At 36.0% G+C, this 21,548-nt stretch overlaps 1 protein-coding gene across 2 annotated transcripts in view; it reads right to left on the reverse strand.

The window, feature by feature from the left end:
- Window positions 1-11,773: 11,773 nt before the first annotated feature.
- The window catches only part of LOC126452538 (HMG box-containing protein 1-like), a 72,184-nt gene continuing 62,409 nt past the window's right edge, over window positions 11,774-21,548 (reverse strand). For both annotated transcript variants that reach the window (XM_050091099.1, XM_050091098.1), the window contains exon 7: window positions 11,774-12,518. In XM_050091099.1, the coding sequence (XP_049947056.1) occupies window positions 12,368-12,518 (151 nt within the window). In that variant the 3' untranslated portion in view covers window positions 11,774-12,367. The remainder of the gene's footprint in view (window positions 12,519-21,548) is intronic.

Below are 21,548 nucleotides of genomic sequence, written 5' to 3' on the forward strand. Positions count from 1 at the left end.
ATAAGGAAACTTAACAAATGAAACTGAAGAGCCTGTGGCAGTGCACAATATCATGTAATTAATTAAATGCCAACAGACATGACTGCTTGAGATCACTTATTGAGGCTAATGTTTTTGAGATCACACTGTACCTTTAAATATGAGATCTCTGTCATATAATGAAGCAAGACTAAACTATAAAAGCATTATCTTTTCTTCTTATTACGTGTCTCATGCAAAACTATTCCTGTAGGACAGTTCTCTCGGGTGATTCTTGAAAAACATGTTCAGAAAGTAGTTAGATTACAAGAAGCAAATGGCAGACTTCGTGGCATGTAACAGACTGTCATCACGAGCATCATCTACAGGAATATTTGTAAACATGGATAGGCATACTAAATAAATTGCTATTAATATACAAAATGTAACTAGTATACAACATAAAAGAAAAGAGTATTATATTTCTGTACAAGAATATTAAAAAAAGATCTAAAACATATTGTTTAAAGGATAAAATGCAAAAGCAGCAAGTACAAACAAATGTTTAAAAGATTGCTTACACACTAGCTGCACTGTATTCATCTGAGAATGCATTACACTAACATCATTGGTGCTCAATATTAAAACATAACAAATACGTGCCTTCTACTTGCTCATCTGTTTCAATGTTTTGCATATTGTTTCTGCTGAAAACTGTAGCTATTACAATATTGCATACTTTATAAAATCCAGGTATCAACTGGTTTAATATATGAGTAACATTATGGTAGCTGGGAATCTGGAAGACAGTTATCATAAAGAAAATTACAACAGTAGCACTGGCATTACAAAATATCTATTACATCTGAAATGAAATTAGCTATAAATGTGCAGGATAGATTTTTATAATGTCACAAGAAGAAGCCCTTCTCCATTTAGAAGAACACACTCGTGCTGATACTGAAGAAGGAGTACATATTTCCTCCATTAGCAATATCTTTCAATACATTATTCTCTTTTCTTGTCCCTACTGAAGTGGGTAGGATAGACTGTTGTACAACTCTTTGTTCTTCTCAACCAAATACCAGCAAACTGAGTGGTAGAAAGGACTTCCCAACTGTAAATATTTGGCTGGAGACTGCCTTTTGCCTGATAAGCAAGGGAAACTCCAACCACTTTGGGGAATGGAACCCAGATAAACTAGCCTGCCACTTCAGTTGATTTGAGTGAATAACTTCACTCATGCTCTGCCCTAACATTCTAACTAGATTATCTACCCAGAGTCTGTTCAGTTTCTCATAACAGGAAACATTGGATTTGCTCATAGCATGCACAGGGAACTTACCAGGTAACATTTCAACAAATTTAGGCATTCTCCATTATTTCACGAAGCAGGTTTGCAAAATTACATACTCAGATCATCACAAAGTTCTCCAATTGGAATGGTATCATAAAATGTTTACATGATTTAATAAAAGGAATGTTCCCTGATAGTGTGATAATTTGTCTGAAGATGAAATGCAGACTATTAGAATAACGTACAGAATTTCAGTTATTAGTTTCAGTCTTTTGTGATGACAATTAACCTCTTAAAATGTAGAGGGGGAAGAAAGTTTTAATGGTACTTGGCTGAATAATCATAGAAACTTAACAATGTAGGAAAACACAGATTGCTACTTACCATAAACAAGACAAGAACACCACACGCACACACGACCGCCAACACCAGCATCTCAGTCCGGAACACCAGCCCAAGGTGCTGAAGTTGGTGGTCGTGTGTGTGTGTGTGTGTGTGTGTGTGTGTGTGTGTGTGTGTGTGTGTGTATGTTTCATTTACTGACTAAGGCTGTGCCAAAAGCTATGTGCATGTCTTAATTGTGCCTGTGTGTGTGTCTTCTTTACAGTAAGTAGCAACCTGTCTTTTCCTTCATAGCTGATATTCCTACCTGGAGCTTCCATCATTTCATTTAATCACAGAAACTTTTTTTCTTACCATTATGGCAACACCTCAGTACAAACAGCATATGATCACTCTGAACTTCACACAGTAAATTCTTGTATAGATGCTCCCCCACTTTACCACTCAGACCTGACCTCCATTTTCTCTGTGTAGAAAGAGTTACTTTTCACTGCTGAATGTTGTTGTAGCAAATGATGAAAAACTTAAAATTTTAATAAAAAGCTGTCCAGATTGCAATAAATTATTTGTAATTCTGGTTATTGTCTTTCAGACCATCATCATGAAATATATAAAATTTACAAGTGGTCATGTATGACATATGCTTAATAACCTTGAAAACTAATGTTAAAAGCAACATCAGTTATGATGTAAAATCATTGGTGTTGCCCAGATGACATGAGGAGCCAGTGCACAGAGTCAGTATATGGAACTGATTGGTACCTGTCACTAACTGCTAACTAACTAGCAAAGCCTAGGGTAACTCCACTCATCATTCCCCTAGTAAAAATGATCAAAATTCACAAAACAGCATGTATTTAACAAGAAAAGGCTAGTATTGTACAAAAAATGTAATAGAATATTGCTTATAATCTACTACTACATTTTGAAGGTAGATAGCAACTGCTAGAGTATTAAAAACTGCCCCCTGTCACGCATTTGACTGAGCTGTTTGATTGTCTATCCCATGCCATGGTGGTTAGCACAGATCTTTTCAGCTAAACAAACATGGTGATGTGCAAGATGCAGATGGTTACCACAGACACACCACTCAGCTTGTACTGCCACCCAAAGTTTAGCTCTATGCACTCGTGGGTCAGTGTAGTGATGTGTTCCACCCAATACTAAAGTGTTATGCAGTGTCTATTCAAAACCTGTTCACTTGCTTACATACACAGTTTGCTTATTAAACCAACTGAATACACATTTCAATAAAATATAATAACGGCACCAACAAAACACTGCAATCTGTCACATAGTTAACTGAACTATTAGGCTGTGTTTAGGCTCTCATGGTAACTGACACAGAAAGCCCGTTCTGTTGAGCAATGAATATGTTAAGCAGTCTTCTAACAGATGCCATGGAGATGCAGATAAACTAGTGTTATTGTCATAAGTGTAGCTTCTCTGACTGATAGGCTTATGCAGTGTTGTCCAATGTCCAGTACTCTGTGTTCGGAGACGTCTTGCCACTGTAATGTTTAACCACAACCTTTCTACTCGTTTTCAAGGACAGTTAGCTACATTAATATTATCTAAACTCATTTAAAACATACTACGATAAAATATAATATCTTACTAATCAAATCATTCAAATACAGTGTGTTGATCACAAACAATTACAAGTGTTATATTATTTGCTTATATCTATTTCCTACAAATCTAATAAAACAGAAACTCATTATAAATCCTGACTATTGTGCGTACCCATCTGTCATTTAGAATCTATTTAAAAACTGTGTTGCTTTTAATTATGCCATATTATTTGCGTTTCAAAAGATGTTAAAAATGTAAAAACAGAAGAGCAGTTTGGCGAATTACAACAGTTCATTTAGTAAGCCATAGAAATGTTTTTCCTTGAGGTGAACTCTTGTGGTGGCTGTAAATTCATATTTCTTCTAGTGCATCTAATAATTAACTTTTCAGAGCATTATGAAACATTTTTACACTGTCATGTAGGTACTCGCTACTTAAAAGTGCTGTCCAAATACAAATTTACTGCTTGCTACTCCTGTGGTACATTATTTAAATCAGCCTGTTTGTCCTCCATATTGTTTTTCACAGACATTACATTTAATTCTGTAAACACTGGACTGGTAAAATCTGTTACAGTGGTTATCTACAGTGTGTTTCGGTTTCATCTTTAAAAATATTCCTGGTGGTATGTCTATTTTGAAATAAATGACCTATCTTGTCTGAAATACTGCCCATGTATGTCATACTGACAAAACTGGGTATTTCTATAGTTGACATTTTTAAAGTCTCTGTTTTAGCTCACGTAGAATGGCAACCACTTCAGTACTGCAGTTATTGTATCTCATTATTTTCTTCAAAATTAGGATCTCCCTTTCGATTTCTACAGGATCCACAGGTAACTTAAAAATTTTATGAACAATAAATGTAAGAATGCTTTATGTATTTAAAGGGTAACATGATTTTGCATTAATAACCACATCTATAGGTGTAGATTTTCTAAAAACGCTGAACTGATGGTAACATTTATTATCTATAATTGACAAGTCCAGGAAATTAGCTAATTACTACTTATTTGTGCTCGACCATGAACTGCATCTTAGGATGCATACGGTCTAGTGTAATGTTATTGATTTCCTCTTTAGTGCCTTTATAAAGTACTCTAGTGTCATTAACGTATCTTTTATAGCAAATAGTTTTGGCTCTAATTTCCAGGGTTTCTTCAAAAAATTTACATTCAGTACAGTTAACAAATAGATCCTCTACACTAGCTTATTTGCATCTTCGTTGTATCCGTAGCTAAAAGGCAAATGCTATAAACAATACTGAAAGTAAAGACAAAACTTTGGTGATGCCAAAGAATGCTCCGAAGGCCAGACACGTTTGGCCAGAGGGATGCAACGTGAAGCCCTCTGACATATTATCATGTCAGGGACATGTGAGGTCAAGGGAGAATGCAAAATAAAACTCATGGACCTAGCATACAGAGGAGAAATATCAGTGGGCAAAATTCAGCAGAAGTCAAAAGTTACAGGCTGCAAGGCTCTGTTGAGCTAAAATTGACACGAGACTTTCAGTTAGCAGACGGAACAGCAAGTCTCCCTCCCACTCAGGTCAACTGACCAAATTCCCTTGAACATGAACTGCTGTTTCTCAATCTCTAGCAAAACCCATTCTTGGGATGCAGCATTGTGGCAATCTTTTGTGTTCTGCTTAATGTATTTGTTGCTCAATAGAAAGGACTTTCTGTGCCAGTCACCTAGGCAACATAATAGTTCAGTTAACTATGTGACAGATAGCAATGTTTCACCCAAGCTCTTACTATATTTTATTGCAGTATGTTTTCAATTGTTTTTGGTAATTTTAACAAGCAGGTTGCCTATGTATGTAAATGGACAGATTGTGACTGGATACTATATAAAGCTACATTTGCGCACTAGTGGGAGAAGCTACAACTAGGCTGGCAGCACAAGCTACTGACATCTCCATGGCAAATGTTGGTGTTCTACACAATATAGCCTTTGCTTAGTACAGAAAATCATTGCGTAGTAAAGAAGATATGTGCTGGTCACCATGGCAACATTAACACTATCTAATAGCCACAGTCTAAAGTCATGACACTCCCCCTTATTTTTGTTATAAATTGCAACTTCAGCACTCCTAGTGGACAGAAAGCTACACTTTTGAATACGTTACTGGATGAGTCAGAAATAATATCGTTTACAATGATTTGGAACACTGTTTTTATAACATCAGTTCTAACTAACAAATGACACCACATTTGTCATTCTTTAGTTTCCTAAGGACCCTGGGATGTATGAAACAGTACATTACATGACAGTTTCACTGCCCCATATTCCCCCACCCCACCCGCCCATATTGGGCTAAATTTTTCTGCCTGACTGATGTAGTACTGTCACCGGCAGTGTCCCTGCCCTGTGGACAAATTTACTGCCTCACCAACCTTACAGATGGCTTTTTTCCACTTGTGGCACTAGTGTCATTACAACTGACATACAGTAACAATTTTCTAACAATTTTCAAGGCAGTGAGTATGCTAATAGCTCAGTCAAGTACATGACAGAGTGCAGTTATTGAATATTATGGCTGTTGCTGTCAGCCTTTTAAACATTTTTCAAGTGTGTTAGTAGATTCTAAGCAATATTCTGTTACATTTTCATGTACTGTATGAGAGTTTCCTCTTTACACACATGCAATTTGTGGATTTTAATCTTTTTTGGATCACTTGAGGAATGGTGGCTGTGGCTACATTATCATGACCCCTAGCCTCTGCTACATAATTAGCAGTTAGCGAAGGTTCTGGTAGTTCTCCACTGCAGCTACATGTACTGGCTCCTCTCATCATCATTTTGCATCATAACTAATGTTGCTAAGCGTATGTCATACAGGACCCATTGTAAATTTTATATATTTCACAGAGTTTGGTCTGAGGACGATTTTAAAGACCAAAAGTGGTAACCAGAATGACAGATAAAAACTTATTGTGCTTTGGACTGCTTTTAATTAAATTTTTAAGAATGATCAGTGTGTTCCATAATGATGTCAAAAATAATTAGAAAAATTTAAAGCTGTAGGCAAAAATATATGACAGCAGTGCGCCTACAAAATTTTACTCCTATAGATGGAAATATGCACTGCTGTGAAGTGTGTTGTACAAATATGAAAAGGTAGCTGTTTCATTATATTTAATATATACCCAGTGAGTAAACATGTTCTGAGTAACTCATATTAAGAAAATGCACAGTTCTGAAACTGCTCTCAAATTATCATTTTGTACTAATAAGTTTCTTGAAATAAAGATGAATCTTGGGTACAATATTTGTGAAAATTTTTCAGGAACAGAACTTTGGACCAATTATGAACTGCAATGGTTGTGCGGGTAATGGCACAAAATACAGTGGTCTGTGGTTGACACTGCTTATTCACGGTTTTTTCTTTTTTTTTTTTTTCCAAACAGTTGACATGACTTTTGGGGCTCTTAATTAATAATGTATGTGAGAAAATCCAGCAACAACACGGTGTGAATTCTGAGTCAACTGTAGGTACTGCTATAAATACCTACAATTTACAAAGGGAACATGCCTTGTAAAGCAGTAACAAGGTCAAACCAACCTTCAGATTGATGACATATTTATTACAGTAAATTCTTAAGTGCTTTGCCTCCCTGTTTTTCCAGCTATCATAAAGCTACTACACAGAAAGCTTTACATGAATAATTTTTCAGATGTTGCATTGCAACAAAACAGATAATGCAGACAAAGACTGCAAAAATAACAAAATACTAGTTTGACACGCACAATTTGCACAGAGAGCACAATAACAGCCAAGGAGAAGTCTTCTCTCTCAAGAGTATTATTTCTTTAGTTATGACAACTTCATTTTCCACATTGTTAGTATTTACAATACTACACTATGTATTAGTGAAGACAATTTTTTGTATGAAAGACACGGCTTACATTAGTTTACGAGATCAGTCCTTGCCCCGGACAAGTGAGATCTTGTGTTCTGACCAAACAGGTCAGCACCAAGTATTCTTTTATTTGTACATCTTAGACTCCATCCTTTCGCCACATTATAAAAGAAAACCATTTTGCCTAGTGGGTTTCAGCTACATAAACGGTTACAGGGAAACCACAAAAACAGTAAACTGGCAGGGTAGCAGCTACACAATATATAAGCTTCTAACTAAACCAGCAAGTTAAATAACCACTGATTATCATACTTCGTAAGTTTTTTTTTAAATCCTTAAAGTGTTATGAAAACAATAAAATTCAAACCCTTGTCAACAATTTGGCAGATATAAAAAATCCTATGATCTGATAATCAACAAGGACAAACAGAATCACAAAAACTGAAGTGCAGTTATGCACCCTTCCTTTTTTACCACATGCATAGTTACATTTACACATTCACAATTCATGTACCTTTGGCTAATTATTCACAGAAATTTCCAAGTCTATTATTACAAAATCATTAATAAATGTCTAGTACTTAAAACCCCTCAACTAGGAATGACATTTTTATTAAATGACATAAAAAACTAAGTAAAAACAAAAGAAAAATGCAACACTTTTACAGACACAATAACAATGCCTAAAACTAATGATCTGTGAAAATTATAAAATTAAGGTCTCCTGAATTTGATCAGTTACAATGACAATAAATTCATTTTTGAGGTCTGATTTCCAAAAGTACATTCTTGTACCTTCAAAAATATGAAGGAAAAATGAGACATCAATGTAAAGTCAGTTTCATTTGGAGGTATTGTAGCATCTTTATCACATAAATTAAAAATGTGGTAAATAAAAAGGCATAGTATCCAGTTTCCAACTCAGTTTTGAAGGATGATAACTAACTTGATAAATTTGAATTTTTTTTTCCTAAAAGCACATTCTGAAAAGCATTGCTTGAGAATAATCGGGCCTTAAGCAGACATAATACCAGAATCTATAAGTTAACTAGCATTCACACAGTGTTTCATTTACTTCATATTTAATTCCACAAGGTAAGTAAGATCTAGGGCATATAACAGTATGATTGTTGATAATTTAAAATAACTTTCAATGAACTGATTTTTTTTATATTTAAAAGTAAAGAAATTGACAGGTGTGTTAAATTATCATATACTCTCAATCTGAATACTAGTTGCAACAGGAAGACATTACAGTATGTTCCAAGAACATTTGCAGCAGCAAATAGTTGCTATCAGCTTACACATTTCTAATGCTGGAGGTACTTCAGCAAAACCTTTGTCATGGAATGATATATTCAAACTAATTCATTCCTTCAAAATGGAATGGCTACATCAGTTTAGCTGTTTGTAGAATAGTATCCACTGAGAAGCTATACAGAATTTAAAAATGGGGGAAAGTATTTAAAATTCTCAACATAAACCCTTTCAAGCACTGTTCCAAAATATGAAATCACAATGAGAGTTGAGACATTCTGATAGCCAACACAGCTAACAATATAATGTAAATGGATAGATAAAAAATCTACTCACTAAACGGCAGCTGGGGAGCCCTGCTGCCATTTGGTGAGTAGATTTTTTTTATCTATCCATTTACATTATATAGTCAATAATTGATTATTTTCATTTTTATAACAGCTCGCTAACAGTGTCAAGTATTTACCTAACAAGTATATAACATTGCAATGTCTGCTGAACAGCTGCGAATGATTACTCAGGGAACTGAAGGAAGAGATAGGAAACAGGAAAGAAATATATAGTTCCCTCGGAGAAAGAAGCAACAAAGACATGTATCTCACAAAACTTTGAGACAATTGCATAAATTTGCTCTGGCAGCTTCAGCACATGTAAAATTTTTAAATAATACTCTTCTTTCTTGGTATGCTATCATTGTGAGTAATGCCAAGTTATCAAGGGCATACTATATGTCTTCTCATCAGCTCACATGTTCGGTGCTTCTATTTCGACTGGAATTAAGTTATTCATTTTAGTGCAATACAAGTTCCTCATAGCACTGGAGCACACCTCATTGCAAGTTTTCAGTTAATCTACACATGCTGTGAAAATAAATTGAGTTGAGTCAATTCCCTTCTTCAAAAATTTTAACAGTAAAAGCCATGTGCAGTCCTCGTATTATTAAGATAGTTATTGGCCACAGGTCAGCACAGTATTCCAAGAAGTGCCCAATGAAATATGACTTCCATAATTTTTTTCTTTCACTATAAGAATGGCACTGTGAATGCAATTTATTCTCTTGGTTATTACCTCTAACCTGTCTACCAATACTTTTAGAACTAAAGATCATGCTTATCATGCAATCAAGTGCCATTTCAAAGAACCTGTACACTTTCTTAGATTATATCTCATTTACAAGATGATATTAAATTTGTTTTAGATGATAATGTTTGTTCCAGTAAGTTGAGTTTTATTGACTAGAAAGAACTGAATCACCAAAATGAAAGCAAAGGTAGAAAACAATGGCTTTCCTTAACATGCTTACTGGTTTCCTTATATAATCCTTAAATGGTACCACTGCTAGACTTTACTCCTTTTTTCCAAGATGGGAGTTTTGCACAGTCTTTGTAGTCACCTAATTTGGTTTCAATGTCCAGTGGGCCGACTGATATATTTTTTCCATCACCACCACCTCACCAATGCAGTTCATTATTTTTAGCATTTGACAACTGAATGTTTCACAGTGTCTAAATGTACTTCCCACTAGCTGCAATATTTGTCCTTAGTTCCCTTTAATCTTTCCCAACAATTACGGCTACTGTTTATTACAACATAACCTTTTCTTCATATATTGATTGTTATATCATAAGAGTGATTCCTGATGACTGTAACATTCACACAAGAAATATACCTATAATCCAATGGTGAATAAATAATAATGTTTCTGGGATGATTATTTTATATATACCATGTTATCATTTCTGGTGGAATATATATATGAGCCTTTTACTAGTATTCTTAGACAAGTTCCTAGTTTAGAGATATGCTCCAGTGTTCAACTGATATTAACAGTGGCGGTAATCTTACCTAAAAATAAATGTAGAATGTAGTAGGAAATCCATCATGCGTATATTCGTTTGCTGTCCAGCACACTGGATTTTGTCGTACTTGAATGTCTCACTGAGCAATACATTATGTTAACCACTTTTACAGGAAGAATAAAAAATTAGTGCAGTTTGCGAAACGTATTTCAAGTAGGGTCTGTTACAAAATTTACTGCCAGCTTTACATCTTGTCAATTACAAGTTTCTTAATTTACAGTTAACTTTTATTTGTCTGCAAATGAGAATATTATTAATTTTTGTAATTTTTACACCAGGAATAAAATAATTTTGGGTCAGATAAATAAGCATGTGTGTCTACAGTACAGTGCCACATGGACTAATATGTCAAAAGATATAATAACATAAAAACAAAGATGAGGTGACTTACCGAACAAAAGCGCTGGCAGGTCGATAGACACACAAACAAACACAAACACACACACAAAATTCAAGCTTTCGCAACAAACTGTTGCCTCATCAGGAAAGAGGGAAGGAGAGGGGAAGACGAAAGGAAGTGGGTTTTAAGGGAGAGGGTAAGGAGTCATTCCAATCCCGGGAGCGGAAAGACTTACCTTAGGGGGAAAAAAGGACAGGTATACACTCGCACACACGCACATATCCATCCACACATACAGACACAAGCAGGTCTTTAAATATGTCTGCTTGTGTCTGTATGTGTGGATGGATATGTGCGTGTGTGCGAGTGTATACCTGTCCTTTTTTCCCCCTAAGGTAAGTCTTTCCGCTCCCGGGATTGGAATGACTCCTTACCCTCTCCCTTAAAACCCACTTCCTTTCGTCTTCCCCTCTCCTTCCCTCTTTCCTGATGAGGCAACAGTTTGTTGCGAAAGCTTGAATTTTGTGTGTGTGTTTGTGTTTGTTTGTGTGTCTATCGACCTGCCAGCGCTTTTGTTCGGTAAGTCACCTCACCTTTGTTTTTATATATAATTTTTCCCACGTGGAATGTTTCCTTCCATTATATTGATATAATAACATATTAAGATATCGATTCCTTGTAACTTGAGTTTTGTTTTGTGTGCCAGGACATCCCATTTCCCAACCATATTTTTCCTCCTCCCTGAAGAAAAATGCGATACTTTGAAATCAAGGAGTGCTGTGATTAATTTTTTATTGTTCTCTTGTAACACTGGAAACTGCACCTCCTGGAGGCAAGTTCTGGTGAAACTCCATTTGACTTATTAGTATGTGCACTGTGTTTTTGTGACAACACAGGTAACAGTCTGAAGAAGACAGTCTGTAGTTTGTATCTTGATGACTTAATTATGAAATTGATGAGTATTTGCTAAAAGGTGCCACAGTTTTAAAATAGTTACCATCATTTTCATGTATCTTTAAATTTGTTTCATCTTTCCATCAGCTTCACCTTACCTCTTCCGTGTGCAGTTGTCTTACCTACTAATGTCTTCTTTCATTCCTTAAAACATTACCGTGTTCTCATTTCCTATTCAGTTTTCTTTCTTTACGCCTCCTTTCCACCAATGTTATGAATGAATTCATTCTTTCTGGATCTGTTCATCATTATTTGATCTTCTTAAAAAGAATATTACTTTGTAGACTATCACTGATTTAAATTTTTAACTTTCAGGTGTCTTTCTGTCCTCCTCCCCATGTAGATGAACTTATGCAAATAAATTTACAATATTTGCTGAGCAGGACTATAAAGTGCAAAAAATGCCTAAGGGCTTACCAATAATAATCTTGTAATGATTTGCACACATTCGGGAAAAAATGTCATCGACATTTAATATGTAGGATACAGAGTCATCAGGTCTGATGAAGTAGCTGAGGATATTCCATTCAGTTTCCTTGTTTTCAAGAATCTATTGTTCTATGTAAGTCATTCAGAATATTTATGTTACCTGCAAAGATTCTGACGTCATTTCATTTTTTTGATAATTTGTTTAACTGCTGACAAAGATGAAAAGTTTGTTTTTAACTATAACAGCATTCCAGCAGACACTTCTTTTCTTAAAAATATTACTGCTTTATTAAAATTCGAGAGGCTGCATCAAGGGTAACTTGCATCACACCACACTCACTGTCTCGTATGTTATGTCATGACAGAAAATATTGAACAGCATAATGCCCACAGAAAACTGATATAGCCAACCATTCCTTCATGGGGTGCTTCAAGTTTTTAAATGCACAAGTAAATAAATGCAAATGTACATACTTTATTGAACATCGCTAACTGGTGGAATGAGACCGCTTACGCTTCCAACAATCAGGGTGGCGCCTCTTCTGCTCCTGGGCCAGGAGTCGTGCTTCCTCCACAAACTTCTGACGCTCCTCAGCAGGCATGCTACGCCACGCCTCTCCCAAAAGTACACTGATTGCCCTGCAAAGAGAGGGTAAAGACACTTGTACAGAGTCATGTTAAGGTGGCGACCACACATAACTGCAAGCTCGGCTACAGTCTGTTAGACGAGTGATTGGTATTAACAGTTGAGGCAGTGTTGCCGAACTTGTCTTATGGCACTCCACGCCTGGTTGCTGCTACACACATTTTTTTAGCAGAAGAATCAAAAGTGTTGAAAGCATGCAGGTCATATTTGTACGTGTGAATTTATTTACAGCTGTTACTTGTAATATATAATTCAAAACAATTGAAAAGAACTATTTAGTATCTAATATCCTGAAATATCATAAAGTCAATTGTCAAACTTCACAACAGAAATCAAGACTGTTTTTACAAACTGTTGGAACATTCACCATTTTTGTTTCCATTGTTAAATATTTACAATATTAATTAGTTCTACAATAAGTGACAGAATAATTTATCAGTATATTAACAGTTATAGTCTGAAGGTGCTACTCACAATATGATGTTAGGTTAATGGTATGCTTGCTCCTTACATTCCTGAGTGTGTTGTAGTTATGCCAAACAGAAAACATAACCTACATTACTGTCAGATTTAGGACAGTCTTCTTCAGTACTGCTCGAACTATCACTGCTCCCTCTAAGATATATAATTAAATTTATGATGCATGCCTTTGTGTTTGGCTGCCTCTCTGATGACACCTGTGCTGCTAATCACAATTTTTGTCCATGTCTCACTTGTCACTAGATTGACAGCTGCTACAGAGAGATCTTCAGATTCAGAGATTGTGAACTTTTTATTTTTTTCCAGCAATGTAATTTTTTATTTGTAATAATACCCCTCCAAAGGCATTGAGGTGACAGTGGTATGAAGGAAGCCAAAAACTTTTATGACCATGCTGTTTACCAACCTTCTCAATTACGTATATCAGAAATTGTAATTTCTTTCATGCTAGAAATTCGAAAAATTCCACCTTCTTCAAATCTTCTCTGAAATCCACTTTTCATCATTTCTGCCACTGAATTATATTACCTTCATTATAGCCAAAGTTGGTGTCTTATCATGAACAAAGGAATGATAAGGCACATTGTCCATAATGATCACTGATAGATATGTTAGATTTGTCGTAGTTGATGTTCCGAAAATCCACACAGTTCATCTGTGATAATCATGTGTCTTTTTTGAATGAAACATTAACAAGTAGCTTGGCACAAAACTGTCCGCTGTAGCTGCACGTAAAACAGTAATATTTCCTCCTTTTCCAACAGGCGCTGCCATGGTTCTCTGGGGCGTTACCTCACTCAGGCCTCTATATAATGAATGGCTGGTATTAACCCAAGTTTTGTCTATCCTCACTATATTTTCAAATCTCACACCCGTGATCCTGTCCAGAAATCTGCACCACCATGCAACTACATCTGTCCTTTGCATTAATATTTTGCATACGTTAAACACTGAATACCTGAAGCCTATGTCTTTCCGCACTGTAGGTAATGAAAAATTTTCTTCCATTATGACTCATCACCACCCAGCCCGAACCACTATGGACAGAAACTTGAAATTTGCAGAGGGTGTTGATCTTACACTGAACAGTTGTCATTTAAGAAGGGATTTTCAAAATTCCACTACTAAAGGGGTGAAAAATGTTACTGTTAAGGCAGTTTTGAAGTTAAACCTATGAAAATTGGTATCTGGTCTCTCGGTCAGAAATAAAGAAATATATGTTCCAGCATTTTTATTTTATTTTTAAATTTAACCCCTATGGGGGTGAAACAATGGGTGAAATCGTTTTTGATAATAAATCATCATTAAAGAACTACCAAAGTAGTTTTAAAGCTACACCCATGAACACTGGTATTTTGCTTCTTGGTTACAAATAAAAGAATATGTATTTCAGTGTTTTTGAAAATTCAAACCTGAAGGAGTGAACTAAGGAATGAAATGTTCCATGAAAAAATTTCATTATGAAAGCATTTTTAAAGCTAAATCTTTGAAAACTGGTATTTGGCTTCTCAATCAGATATGGAAAAATACGTGTTTCACTGTATTTGGAAATCAAAACCTTAAGGGAGTGAAATAAGGCCACACTGAGTCACTGACTCATCATCACTCAGCTCAAACTACTAAGGATAGAAACTTGAAATTTCCTGAGGATGTTGATCTTATACTATAGGCATGTCTAAAAAGAAATTCTTTGAGATTCCACTCCTAAGGGGCTGAAATAGCGGATGAAAATATGTTGCTATTAAGACAATTTTCAAGCTAGAATTATGAAAACTGGTATTTGGTTTCTCAGTCAAAAATAAAAAAGTATGCATTCCAGCATTTTTGGAAATATGACAAACAAGTGGTTAAAATAGTGGGTGAAAGATTTTTTGAAAATACATGATTATTAAAGAACTAAAGCACATCTGTAAAATTTGGTATCTGACTTCTCGGTTGGAAACTAAAAAAATATGTTTCCGTGTTTTTGGTAATTCAGCCCCATGGAGTAAAACAGGGGATGACAAGTTTTATGAAATTATTTCATTATGAAAGCACTTTCAAAGCTAAATATACAGAAATTTGTATTTGGCTTCTCTGTTACAAACAAGAAAATATGTGCTTCACAGTTTTTGGAAATTCAACACCTACGGGGGTGAAATAGGAGATGAAAATTTTTACAGCTAAGTCTATGAAAACTTGTATTTCACTTCTCGGTTAGATATAAAAAATATTTGTTAGGGGATGAAAGTTCCCATGGAAATACCTCCACAGGAACACAAAAGGCATGATTAACAAAAACCTTGGACACTAGCTACTAGAATAGCTTTTCGGTCAGAAATGCATCTGGAAAAAGCCATTCTTCTTTTTTAGAAGGTGTTGCAATTTATAAACATAAAACTTCAATTTAAAAAATCTGTACGAGCACAAAGTATACACAAGCGAAACAGCAGGCGCTAAGCTAGAAGCTTTATGTATAACGACAAATAGTGTCTTTCTCAAAATTGTTCAAAGCAGTCACCTGCTTCTTTTTCAGCCGCTTCTTTCCTGGTATGTGCAGCCTTGTTGTGCTGCTCTCACCATGGTGCAGTCTATACTGTACTGCTCTTTTCCTATCGTTAAAACAGTGTTCTTGCTTATTTTCAATGCTCTTGCAGCTCTCTTGAAAACCTGATCAACAGGAAATAAGGGCTCAGCTTTTCTCTTTTCTTTCTCCAAAGTAGTCCCTCACTGAACAAATGAATTTGTGGGCATGGCTGTGTAGAACACTTTTCTTTCTCAATTTCACTTCACATATTGAGCTGGCACTATTTGCCATGCTGGACATTGTTGAAAATGAAACAGAAGCAAATGCACTCTGAAAACAACAAACACAAAATAATCTACAAACTGAAATATTAACAGAAACAACGAAACAATAGCACCAGTTGCACATGAGACTCTGACTGGTTCATTTCAGATGAGAGCATCAGGTTTGCAGAGCAGCAGTGTGGCTCCTGCTGCCTGCTTGAATCTGCTGTTGGCTGGCTACCTACAGCCGCTTGGCAACACAATGACACTAATGAGCTGTCAGTACTAAAGATTCATCTCTCAGCCAACTGTAGTATGCATGTGCAAGTTTCCTTCACTATCAGTGGGAAAAATTTGCACAAGTATTGAGGCTCGAACGATTTTTCATAATTCAAGCGTTTACGCTCGTGCAAGCAAAGATCAGTTCCTAATTGTTTCTTAGCCGCAGCATGTTAAGCAGTCTCAAACACATTAATAGTGATCTGCTTGACTATTTTATTTGAGCATTTCCTGAGGTGAATAAATTGGAAGTAGTATCATCAAAAGAGTAATCATGACACAGCCGATAATAGCTTGCTTTCTAAACACAATGCAATCAATCTGACTGCCAACAAAAAAGGTTACTCAGGGAGAAATGTCGATTTTATTTGAACCCTCTCCCTTTTTAACACTTTGCAGCAATGCCCATGATAATATGGGCACATCTGGCCTGCCTGAATATCCACCACATGTAAGCCTACAGTCAAGCTTACTCAATGTTTCTCTTTGTTCTTTACCTGTTATTTGGTTTCCTATGTGACTAAGATTCTCAGTACAAACAGTAGTTCAAGTATTGGTCACTACAAAGTGTGATCACGTTGGATAAATTTGTTTACTTCTTTTCTTGTGTGTCTCTGAACTGGAGTGTTTCAGCCCTTGTGCACATAGGTGCATCAACATGACAACACATGGTTAGGCCAATGATGAGATTGTTCGTGAGTTATTTTATGACTCTGAGGACAGTGACATCGTTGTTTTTGGAAGATGACATTGCAAATGAGTACAGGAATGATGCAGATTATGTTCAAGCAGAAATTTCACAATTTTTGTGATGAAATTCACAGTATTTTCATTCAACTCTCGGCTGTAAGTATTTCTGTATGAAATTCCATAGTGGTTTTATTTTCAAATATGACTTTCTGTGATAGACTCATAAGAGAAGAGCAGTCATCAAGTCACTTCAGGAACAAGCATTAATGTTATTCTGCTGAATATCATATTTGAAGAGTGTGGAAGACCAAGTGCAAGGACGAGAATTTTACACTGTATGGACTCTGAGTAAAGCTGGATGACTGCCGGTTGTGTGACTGATACGGCTGTATTTTCAAGACTATCATCTACTGAAAATTCAATGTCAGTATCCTCATAATAGCAAGATAAATTAAGCAATTACACTAACGGTCAAACTATTACAGGCTATCCATTTGTGACTGAGATGGGGAGGTGTGAGATGTGTGTAGAAGCAAGAAGCTGACTAAAAATGTGGTGCAAAGGTAAAAATTAACAGTGTAGTAAGCGCAAAGTCACACAGAAATTTAACATGCTTCAAAGTGTACAAAACAGAAAATTATATAATGAAAACTTGCCGCCTATGATTACTGTATATAAAACAAGCTTCATTATTAAATATTTTTATGCAAAATAATCAAGCTGCTTTCTGAAAAATTTTCATTTACCCTTGACAATTTTTTTCTGTTTTCAAAAACAATGGTTTTTAAAAATTCACAACATATCAATTCAAGAAAAATGTAGTGCACAAGTTTTTAAATTTGAAATGTACATTTTCCATTACTGTAAAGGGCACTATTATACTAAAATCTTTCAAGAAGTTACGACTGCTTAGAATATGGCAAACATGGTCTTGTTTTTCAGCATGGGCTTTTGTGTTATACCTCAGAATTCGAAGTGTTGTTGATACTTTGGGAAGAAATAGGAAGCAAACAATGGATATAAAATTTCATAAAGTATATGAAAGACCAAACTAATTAAAATCGGTGATCACTAAGGGACAGTTGACAATTCATTGTGATGTTGTTAAAATCCAATTACAGAGCTGAAACACTCAACTGATGATAACAGTACTACTCCCAAAGGTGGGGATGACATTCATAATTACAGCTTCCACAATTGTACAATCCTGTGCTTATGAATGGTTTTCACATTGAAAGACAATGTACTCCTGCTGTAAGTCAAAATTCTTATCATATGTTGACAGTACTCTTTTCTAACCAGACACACTGAAAGCTTAGGTTTGTAAACCCTATTTAGTCAACCAAATGCACGTTTATTGTTTTCAGTTGTTTGTCCTATGAAATTTTCATCGCAGCTTCACAAATATTACTGACATGATTTCCAAATAGTTTTATTTAATTCAGGACATTATATCATGCTCTGATAATTCAACATACTTAGCTTACCCACTACAGAATTGTTCTTCAGCTTTTTCAGTAAAATCACCATCATCATCTTATCGTAGGATTTGCTGTCATTTAACAGCTTCTGTAACTCTACCTTCTCATTAAAGAGTGCAGTCTATTGTGACTAAATAAAAGGTAATAGAATCATTAGGGTTTTAGGTCCTAAAATAAATATTGTAGAAGCAATCATGTTTCTAAGTTCATTGTTCTTATTTATTTATCAAACTTTGTGCAAAAAGGTGCATGGAAAAAGAAGCTATATATGTCTCCTTATTGGAGTTCCTTCAATTCAGTTCTCCCCAAATATTCTCCGGGATCAGAATACCAAAGTCCCGGAGGAACTTGCACATGTTGGTAGGTCCTCCAACAACCCTCGCCACAGTATACCAGCTATCCAGGACTAAAGAGTTTGGGAAGGCTAAACTTTAGCAGAGCTATGTCAAAACCATTGTCACCTGAAACCTGAGTTCTTCTGAAAGTCAAATCCTGGGAAAAATATGAGCAGTTCACAGCTGAAAACATGCCAGCAGGTACCTCAAGTCTGTAGTCAATGTCATAATTTGGCAATCAGCAAGTATTTGTATCATCAGTAACATATTTAATCTCTAGTTTGTAGTATACCGTCTTTACACCAGTCACAAAGAAGTGGGTGTAATGAGATAATTTTCAAGGGATACAAAGGTTAGTAAGTTATTTAGAAATATAAAAGGTAGCAAGTAAAAAAAGTGGATGTAATGAGATAAATTTCAAGGGATACAAAGATTAATAAGTTATTTAGAAATATAAAAGATAGCAAGTAACAAACAAGTAATACAGACAAAATTAAGATGGACACACACAATCAAATGGTAGACACATAAGATGACAAAGCATTTATCTGGTTGTATAGCGTAACAATTTAAAGCTTTGATAGTCAAAAGGGAGAGTAGAGAACCTGGTAGATCTCATGCATGGCAAATACAATGAGCATGTTTCACTAAAATTACATTATTGTAGGAGGAATATCTGTCGAGCCCAACTATTGATGTATGATATACACTGGAAAAAATCACTGTTACATTCGTGGTTGGTTAAAGGCACAATTTAAGGTAAATCTACTCTGTCATCACTGAATGGAACAAAGTAGTTATACTGCAGAGCTAGAAATAATTTCATTGCGAAACTGATTTAAAGGTGAAATTATGTAAAACATGGTATATCATAAAAAGAGCAATGGAGCCCAGTACAACAGATTATTCCTCAACTTACTGAACTTAATAAGTCTTTACAAAATTGGGCGGGGGGGGGGGGGGGGGGGGGGGGGGGGGGGGGGGAGGGTCGTCATGTCTTTAAGTACACCGATTTCTTATTGAATTAGATTTTTCTGAGAGATGTTATGTTCAGAAAAGAAAAAGAAAAACAGTATGGTTATAATTTAATGCCCAATTTCTTGATATGGAAAATATCTAAATAATTTACAGCAAAAGTTGAAGAATGCTGATGACATAATACCTATTGTAGCAAAGCAAAATTCAACTGAGAAAACTGAAAACTAACAAATTATGAGACAGAATTGTTGGCCAGTATTTACTATTAGCAGGCAAAGTGTGTAGTACTGCCAATACATACACTTAAAAGTAAGTGTAGTGGCACCAATGTGGAACCCGACTAGATGGTGCAACATTACCACTGACCACTGTGGCCCACTACTCTGATTGTGCTTATCACAAGAGACCACTCTCCAATGGATCTTTCATATATGCTGCCCCTAGGCTGGCCACTGCCAGTTGAAATTCAACAGCTGGTGGTCTAGACACTGGGTTGATGACCAACAGCCAGACACTGGGTTGATGATCAACAGCCAGACACTGGGTTGATGATCAACAGCCGCATTCAAATAAGAACAAACTCACAAATTGTGATTGAGGTTTGCATCAGCTGTAGAATATTTCAGAAGAAATGAAAACTTGTGATAGACTGGGACTTGAACCCAGGTTTCTCATTTGTCACCAGCGGCCGCCTTAGCCATTTTGGCTATCTGAGCATATGTCCAGGAGCGGTCCAAATCTCCATTTGTCCTGCAGTGTCTTATACAGAGCATTGCAGTATTTCATGTCATTACAAGGCAATTATGGGAGAAAACAATTTCTCACCTTGCCCGGAAATCATGATAATACAGAGCGCGCAGGAGGGAAAGTAAACACCAGGGCACATGCAGATTTGGGGCAACTGTTCATGACAAGCGGAAAATTTGGGCTTGAGTCCCAGTCTGGCACAAATTTTCATTTGTTTTGAAATATTCTACAGCTGATGCGAAACCATAACCGCAATATGCGAGGCAATTTCTATATAGCAGAAATGCATGACTGTGGACTCTGTTAATAACTGGCTTTACTTTACACTGTATGGATTGCTCACTTATAACAGTTTGCACTGCTCCGAGGAGTGTGGTGTAACATACCTGACAAACAAAATGAAGTGAGTCTCCTTTAGTTTTGTGTGTAGATTGCCTTTACAAAAGTGAGACACTCCCTAGCTTTCAGAATTAATAATTTCTTCCTCGAAAAGGAGATAGGAATTAGCTGGGGAAGGTCATACTCCAGTTAAAATAACTTTTTGATAGTGATTTCAGTAGTCAAGTGCTGGCGGCCAGCCCCCAGCCAATGGTAGTTTTTTCTCAAGTGCCACATGTTCACTGTGCTGCCTTTTCTGTAGGTACATACAGAGCCTTGTGAAGCATGGCTGGCTGTACACTGGTCACACTGCTCCACAACACTGCAATCCGTCATTCACAAAGTTATTTTATTCCAGCTATAAAAGGTAGGGCAGGTCACTCAGACTCCAGGGCAAATGGGATCCACTTGAACCTTTGCTGATCTATCCTTCTAACCACTCTGAGGAAGGAACTATTACGTCTGAAAGCAGGGAAGTGTCCCACTTTCACTTTTATGTGTTTCTTATCAGCAGTACTACACATTTCTCATTCTGAAGAACTGGCCAGCCGTTCTGTCTCCTAATTATTAATATAATTCCTACACTCTCAGTCACTACTGGCACAAATGGTTCAAATGGCTCTAAGCACTATGGGACTTAACATCTGAGGTCATCAGTCCCCACTAATGGCACAAAGAAGTACTTAACACATTCTTGCATCAGCATTTATAAGGACAGTCTTTAACTGCAGTAAGAATTATGTCCCACATGTAAATACTACACCATCACTAAAATTTTTAAGTCACTCCAATGTCAAATTAATCAAACAATGGAAACTCCAGGTAGGAATATCAACAATGTAAGAAATGATAGATTGCCACTTACTGTAAAGAAAACACGTTTAGT

The sequence above is a fragment of the Schistocerca serialis genome, unplaced genomic scaffold, assembly GCF_023864345.2.
Source record: "Schistocerca serialis cubense isolate TAMUIC-IGC-003099 unplaced genomic scaffold, iqSchSeri2.2 HiC_scaffold_897, whole genome shotgun sequence".
NCBI lineage: Eukaryota > Metazoa > Arthropoda > Insecta > Orthoptera > Acrididae > Schistocerca > Schistocerca serialis.